Source organism: Rutidosis leptorrhynchoides, chromosome 5 (genome assembly GCF_046630445.1).
Source record: "Rutidosis leptorrhynchoides isolate AG116_Rl617_1_P2 chromosome 5, CSIRO_AGI_Rlap_v1, whole genome shotgun sequence".
Classification (NCBI taxonomy): domain Eukaryota; kingdom Viridiplantae; phylum Streptophyta; class Magnoliopsida; order Asterales; family Asteraceae; genus Rutidosis; species Rutidosis leptorrhynchoides.
The window spans coordinates 354,742,650-354,750,959 of record NC_092337.1 but is presented as its reverse complement, the minus strand read 5'-3'; the positions used below and the strand labels follow the sequence as shown (position 1 = coordinate 354,750,959).

General features: G+C 34.4%; 1 protein-coding gene across 1 annotated transcript; it reads right to left on the bottom strand.

The window, feature by feature from the left end:
* Window positions 1–5,902: 5,902 nt before the first annotated feature.
* Window positions 5,903–7,642, bottom strand: LOC139849669 (uncharacterized). Its single transcript, XM_071839301.1, has 3 exons — window positions 6,808–7,642; window positions 6,652–6,708; window positions 5,903–5,965 (listed from the first exon to the last, which is right to left on the bottom strand). The coding sequence occupies exons 1-3, from the start codon at window positions 7,640–7,642 to the stop codon at window positions 5,931–5,933; spliced, it is 927 nt and encodes a 308-aa protein (XP_071695402.1). The 3' UTR covers window positions 5,903–5,930.
* Window positions 7,643–8,310: the final 668 nt, after the last annotated feature.

The window sequence follows — 8,310 nt, the reverse complement described above, 5'->3', positions numbered from 1 at the left end:
AAATTACGTTATTTAAACAAACACTTTACCATTTATTCCGAATACTATTAAAAATGAATGATTTCTCAAATCAACGTGGACCTCACAACAGAGACCCGTAATAATATCATAATCCTTAAGGGACTCAATAAATATCCTTTCATTCAATCGTTTGGCATAATCTTTTAACTTCGTAGTTAAATATATAAATCAGATAATCAAACCAATAAGTTTAATGCACAGTATCATATACTCCACACTTTGTTACGTTTTCAAATTATAGTATATGTATCTATTTACATATAAATGTTCGCGAATCATTGAGAACAATCGAAGGGTAATTGAATAGTTCAAAATTTTGAGAATCAACTTCATAGACTTTGCTTATCGTGTCGGAAATGTTAAAGATTAAGTTTAAATTTGGTCAGAAATTTCCGGGTCATCACATTGTGTGTTAGAATACGGTGGTTCGTGGGATACACATTTTCCGTTGGTCGAATTTGCGTATAATAATTCATATCATTCGAGTATAGGGATGCTGCCCTATGAAATGTTGTACGGTCGTCGTTGCAGAACTCCGACTTGTTGGTTAGAAGCTGGGGAGAAACAGTTTGCAGGTCCTGAAATTATTCGAATGACAGCCGAAAAAGTTGCAATTGCACGAGAAAAGTTGAAAGCCGCTAGAGACAGGCAGAAAGTGTATGCTAATCCGCGTAGACGTCCGGTAACCTTTAGTGTGGGTGAACGGGTGTATCTGAAAGTGTTGCCGTGGAAAGGGGTTATCAGATTCGGTAAACGTGGTAAGTTAGCACCAAGATTTATTGGTCCGTTTTCGATCAGTGAAGTGTTGAATGATCAGACTGTGGTGTTAGATCTTCCGCCAGAGTTAGCTGGTATTCATAATACATTCAACGTATGTTATCTTCGTAAGTGTAAAGTCGACGATGAAACGCAACTTCTTCCTTTAGAAAATTTAAGGGTCGATTTGAATAAGAAATTGGTGGAAGAGCTGGTTCGTGTAGTTGACCGAAAGGTGACTAAGCTGAGAAAGAAAGAGATTCCAATGGTGCTGATTAAGTGGAAGCATAGTTTGGGGTCGAATCTTACGTGGGAGACAGAAGAGTTGATGAAGACTCGTTACCCTCGTTTGTTTGACCAAGACCAGATTTCGAGGACGGAATCTTCTTTAAGGGGGTGGATTTGTAACAGACTGAAACTCGAGCTAGTTGTAAGTTGTCTATTTTGCCCTTAGGGTTTATGCTTAGTCTTAAGTGCTTTTATTTTAATTATTTTATTAGTTTTTTTATTATATTTTTGTTGTGACCAGTTTGTGACAAGGGTCCCAGAACAGGTTTGTTTATTTTAATTGGACCTCGTTTGGGTTACCTAATCTTGTGCGAAAGATATCAGATAACTGGTAAATACCCGTGTGTGATGAGGTATTGTGTCTTAACACAAATAAAAGCTGGGGACCAGCTCATTTCTTGAAGTTTCCTGATTTTTTTTCCTTTCACACTCTCTCACATTCACCTAACCTCATCTTCACCATCTTAAACAACCCTAAATCATTTAATCTCGAATTGAAGCTTGATTTTGGTGTCAAAACGTTCCTTGTGTCATTGTGATTCTAACAAGGTAAGGTTTGTAAGATTTCATGATCAAATCTGTGATTAAATGGGTTTTTAAGTTAGTTTTTGTTAAAATGGGATTTTGTGTCAAATTGGTAGAAATTGATATTGTTTGTGTTTGAATGTTGTGGGTTTATGTTCCAAAAAGTTTAGTGTACGAGTTGTGTTCTGTTTTGAGGTCAAAAACGTGTCCAAAGTCGAGATTTGGTGATTTTGGGTTGAAACCCGTCACTTTGCTGCTGTTGCAGCTGATGAACTACCTTCAGCCAATGGTCGTTGACCATCGACCGATGGTGAGGGACGATTGGCTGGTGGATAAGACCATCGACCGATGGTGTATGACTTCTGACCAGTGGATGTAATTTTGACGATCGACCGATTGGGGGAGACCATCGACCGATGATGTGTTGACGATCGGCCGATGGATGAGACCATCAACCGATGGTCTCTAGCAGTGAAATTTTTACTATGTGTTGAATTATAGCTGTTATGCTGTCTATGTGTTTTTATGATTTTCAGGATGTAAATTCTGAAAATGCATAAGTGTTAAGCAGACCTTTTTGTGGCGCTTTTTGTGATTGATTTCTGTTTTGTGCTGTTTTGTGTTAACAGACAGAAACTAACTTGATTTGCCTTATGTTCAGGTGATAAGGATAAGGAAGCCGCTCAGTGATAGATTATCTGAGCTAGTTGCTGGTATTCGGTGAGTGAGTCTATCTCCGGATAGAGTTTAAGTAGCGTATCATGCTACTGTGGTTGACTTTTTTACCATGCATAGTGTAGAAATTGCCATGTTAGAATAATATAGTATGCCTGATGTTGTATGTGAATTATGTGTACACTGTTTGAATGGCATCAGTCGGGCCTAGGGAGACTGGAGACTCGAGACCGTGCCTAGGAGAGGTTAGAGTCCGTATGAGGTCAACCGTGCCTAGGGGAGGTTGGGTCCATAGGCTACTAATTGTGGAGTATAGTGTGAACGATGCATCTCCTGCATCTGGATAACTATACTGTGAATTGAGTAGCAGGGACTATCGGTAGACTCAGGCCCGATCAGCTGGGAGTCGTGCGCTCGTACAAGCCGCCGATCCTCGTATTGTCTTATTGTATGCTAGTTGGTAGTTAGCAAGTGTTGTTGTTAGTATATAGCTTGTGTGTGGCTTAAGCTATATCTGTTAGATAGATTCCACTCACTTAACGGTGCGCTAATCCCCCACATATTCTCCCCTTGCAGGTTTAGGTACTGCTAGTCGGGATGGGTGCTGTTGCATAAGACATGTTTGACAACCCAACTCTGATGTGGACTTTTGTATAAATAATGTTTTGTAATAACGTAACACCGTTGTGTAAACTTAAACGTAATTACACGGATTAATGTAATGACGTGACTTATATTGTGTTTATTAATAAAGTCTTCCGCTGTGTTTAAAAAAAATAAAAAAATGGCCGGTGTTATAGTAGCGGGTACCAATTGCATTACAAGTACAACTCTTAGATCTGTATGGGACCTAGAGATATATATAGTCCAACAAACCACTATTATCTAATGGCATGTTTGTCCCATCATTACCTCGAACTTAGGTCTCACCGTGAATACGATTAAGTCGTCCAATTTGAAAACAGTGAAAATTCACGCTAGTCTCACTAGATCGAAAAATCCACCTCGTGGCTATAATTCAGCCTAGTCTCACTAGATCAGAAAAATAACGAGGAGTGTTTGCAAGCTTATTGGATGGTATGACTTAAATTTGACGGGTATTTTGGAAAAAGTTTGTGTCAACGAATAATGCATGCACACAAGATTCGCTACACTATTAGTTAATTTTTTTTTCCAATTGTATATGTCGATTATGTTTGTGATCTAATTTGTTATTTAATTTATAGGATATAAAAATAACAATTACACAGACGTGTATTGTTTTAAAACAGTTTTAAAAGATGTCGTCCATATATATTATTTGACTTTCAAAATCATTTAACATTAAACTCGTTATAGTTTAACTTATTTTAAAATCACCAATTTTAATCTTTGAAACTCGTTTAGAGTTTTATTTAATGTTTCCATCAAAAACATATGTAATTTAAGTCTCAAAATTATTTAACTTTAAACTCGTTAGAGTTTAACTTTTTTTTTAAATCATCAATTTTAATATTTGAAACTCGTTACCGGTTTTATTTAATGTTTTCATCAAAAACATTTAGCATATATTATAATTAACAATTAAATTAAATATAAATATAAATGCGTAAAATAAAACACAATCATGCATCACACACACATAATCTAGCCCAAAAATTCTATGCTTGATCCAATGAACCGGCATGAGATCAAGAGATCAAACTAAGGGTAATATCGTAGCTCCCACTTAATTCAAGAATCAAGTGAAACCCGACAAACGCCATCGTTGTCAACTTAACCTGTTCGCCATCTTCTAAGTCAAAATCCACGTTGCATCTTTATCTTTAATCTTCATCTTATTACATTTATTTAAAATTGAAAAGTACAACTAATCTAATACTTTTACAATTTAGAATAAACTTAAATACAATACTATGAAAATGTAAAATAAATATAATACAACTTTGGCTTCAAAATGGTCTTTCTAATAAAATAAATAATCAACATCACATAATATTGCCGTAATCAACAATCACAATAATCACATATAATCAAACACATAGGTCGGGGCATTACGGGCTATGTATGCAATCACAATTTTAATAATTACATTATTAAAACCTATATATGGCTTGTCCAAGGTTATAATGCATGTGTATAACCATGAAATATAACAATCAACAATTATAATAAATATTCAAGTCATAACAATTAAATCTACAATTTAAAATAGTGATATTCTTTCAATCATATTTGTGCGTCATAAGGTTAAGTCTAAATCAACCGTGTTGACTTTAAAAACCAAAAAGGTTTCGACTTTTACCAATTCACCACAAAGCTAAATCTAAAGAAAATCACGCGACAATTAAGATGGTGTAAAAGCGGCTCTGATACCACTGTTGGAAAATCGTGTGTACTTTTAACAATTCAGATTAACGCAACGGATAGTTAAAATAATAATCTTTTAATATTTCATAAAATATTTACAAGATTAAATATTCATATATTTAATGAAACATGCACACGATTAATTTATCCTAATGAGATCAAGTTACACCACTAATAATTGTCAAAATATGTAATTCACAAAGTGAGTAAACGATATACCTTTCTTGAAGAAACTGATTGAAGGAGAGAAACCTACGATCAAAAATATGACCGTTTCTTAGGATAGTTCATACTACACTTCAAAAGACCGTCAATGGATGCTAGTCCAAACCCAAGTAACTTATTATAATAATCAAATTATTATAATAAAACAATATATAATACTCCGTATAACTCTTGTTTGCAAGAACACTTAAGCATCTCTTCATGCTAATTAATTTCACGAATTAAAGAGCCAAGGATGAGATAAAAAAGGGTTCATTTGATTTGCGATGTATGTGTTACCTTTTCTTTTTGTCTGACTTACCCTTCCAAAAACCAATCAATGCTTATATTTATAATATATGTGTAAAAGTAAGCATTGAATTGTGAAGTCCGTAAAACAAAACGCGTACAAAGTAATTTTGTTTCTATCTATATTTAGATTTAGATTTAGATTCCCAAAATCTATATTTCGTTTCATTTTATTTTAAAAAGTCGTATTTCTCAAATACTTTAGAGGTATGTTATGTAACTTATAATTAATAATTTCAGCATAGTAAATTAATTAATTTCGTTTCATTTACTATTTATATGAATAGTAAATGAATTAATTTCGATTTATTATTTTATTACTTAAGTAATATATATATACATCATATATATATTTTATTTGACTTCTCGATGTATATGTGTGTGACCCCGAAGGTTCAAATGAAGTTGACCATATATTGTACCTTGCACATTAATCCTACTACACAGATGAAACTCTTTAAATGCTTACATTATGAGTTCAAGGTCACTAACCTTTATATGTATCTAGATACATATTACTATATGCTAGCATTGTATAATAAGAGATTTAGATATGAATATTACTACACTTGTAAGCATTTCAATCTTCATTCTTGAAATTTTATCTAGTTGTTCTTTTCAATTTAGCTATAAATCTTCAATTCTTCATGTTCGTAATAAACTTTAAACTATTAAAAAATTTTAAAAAAGTTATGTATGAATTAGCATCAAACCGCAAATTCTCACAACACGTATGAATTATTACAAAATCACTAAATTCACGAAGATACAACCAATTTCCTAATTTCCTGTTACAGAGTAATTCAATGGAGAAGCGCCACCAAAAACAGTAAGATTCCTGAAAATATTAAAAATGAAATTAATCAGCTATAAATTTAGAGAGCATCACAACATATTATTATTACGTCAATTAAACGGGATTTTTATATACCTGGCAAACTAAAACCAAAGTGCTTAATTTAGGTCTAATGGGTAAAACGGGTCGAGTTGTAAAGTTTTCATTTTTTGAGATTCGCATCCATAAAAATTGGTCCAATAAGTTTTTTTAAAACATATTGAGTCTGAGACAAAAATAAGAAATGGGTCGATCGGGTTCAAATCCACCAAGTCCAACAAATAGAGAATGGTCCAACGGGTCTTATATATGGGTCCAACGGGTCTAGCTGTAAAATTTTGAATTTTAGTTGCACGACGTAATTTTTCAAAATAAAAATAAAAATAAAAAATAATAAAAGAATAAAATAAAAAAAATAAAAATGATAAAAAATATTTAAAACTAAAATTTTATTGCGCAAAATGATTCTCGATCCGACCCAACCCAACCCAACCCGTTTAGGTCTCGACCTACTCAGACCCAACCCGACCCGGGTCCCATTCCAACCCGTTTGACCCTGACCCGTTTCGACCTAAACTACCCAAGACACTACATAGAACACTTTTGACAGCTCCCCTTTAACATGTAAGATTAAAATATTATCTTGAGTAAGCACAAAAATTAGGTGTAAAAGAGTAGATACATCTTACCTCCAAAATTTATGTTGGTCTGAATTTTGTATCTCCATGTCCCACTCCATGCATAACCTGAACCCCAAATCCAAATGTCACCTTATGCAACTTAATTTTTATGTATACAAGATCATTAAAAACTTGTATACTTTATGTATACACTAAAGTTCTTACCTCGCCCATAGCAGTTTGTACTTGAATTCCCACCACCGCGACAAATGCAAGAAAACGACTGCTTATAATCCGCAAACCCACAAAATCCACCACTCGCTTCACAATCCTTACAAGTTTCCGTATAATACGAGCCATTAAATTCCAAATTAATACCAAATTCCCATTTCATTGGATCTGTTTCATCACCACCAAACCCATACATTGAAGCGTAAGATGAGCATTGCAGTTTTGGTAGGTCCAGGTCATAACTTGACCCGAATTCAATAATGGGCTGATAAACACAACAACTAGTAACAGGCCCATTTGGTTCCAGCCCAATCCCAGTTACCCCTTCACAAGAATACAATCCTCTACAAAGATGCATACCGGAGCCCGTATCACATAGATCTTGATTTGGGTCGAATAAAGGTGATGTCCTGGAGCATCCAAGTAGAATAAAAATATCTTGAGATGATAGTTTAAATGGGCTGGCCTGATCCAGGCGAAAACTACCGGAATTTTGCATGGATGAACATGTTGACATGAATTGATCAGTGAGGACCAGAGTCGAAGTGGTGTAGTCGATGCTTGAAACGGTGTAGGCCCCAGTGGCAGAGGAGAAATGTAACTCGCCCGAAGTGCATTTTATGTATCTAGCAAAGTCTGGATGACCACACCCGAAATCTGACCCGAATGGATACTTGATTGTAAGATTACCACATTTTTCCCTGCAGGTCGGAACAATTGGAGGTATGTGGGATGATGATGATGATGATGATGTTACTAATATGGGGAAAAAGAAGAAAATGTTGACAAGTAACAATGGCACTAATGGCTGTGAGCTTGTTTTAGACATTATTGGAGGTTGAAAGAAAACTTGGTGCAAATAGTGATGAAAGAATTATTATGAGGGGTGAATCTTGATCAGCAATATGTAATCTTGGGTGCAGGATCATCAAATATGTATGAGTGATCCACAGTTAATACTCGTGCAAACCCAACAAGGATTAAAGAATTTTGAATGTGATTAATAATACTCGTATTACAAGTTTTTCGAGGGGTTAATCTCATAGAGCTTATTAGACATCAGACATCAGACATCATATTAAAATACGATTGTTAATAAGCTCTATGTGGTTTTTCGATGGGTTAATCTCATAGAGCTTATTAGACATCAGACATCATATTAAAATACGATACGATTGTTAATTGTTAATAGTGATGAAAGAATTATCAAAAGGGGTGAAAAAGGTGATCTCTTTCGGTGGAGTTGAATTTTTTTTTTAAATTTTCTTGAAAAGTTGATACAATGTTAATCATTAGTTTTGCTTTTTAGAGAATTATGAGGCACACTGGCCCCATCAAAATGGGCTTATAAGAGAATTATTACTTGAAATAGTCGATTATTGTTATTATTATATTTAATTTAATTATTAATTATGAACCGCGATATCAGCATGAGACTTAACCACCTTCGCGGTCATATGTTACACACACACGTTTGGAGGAAACACAATTCGCAAC

What these genes read in the sequence shown, in the direction of transcription:
- LOC139849669 (XM_071839301.1), bottom strand. Translation starts at nt 7,642, where the DNA reads ATGTCTAAAACAAGCTCACAGCCATTAGTGCCATTGTTACTTGTCAAC. An exon ending in TACAAACTGCTATGGGCGAG is followed by an intron (nt 6,709 to 6,807) that starts GTAAGAACTTTA and finishes TTTGGGGTTCAG; the next exon opens with GTTATGCATGGAGTGGGACA. An exon ending in GACCAACATAAATTTTGGAG is followed by an intron (nt 5,966 to 6,651) that starts GTAAGATGTATC and finishes TAATATTTTCAG; the next exon opens with GAATCTTACTGTTTTTGGTG.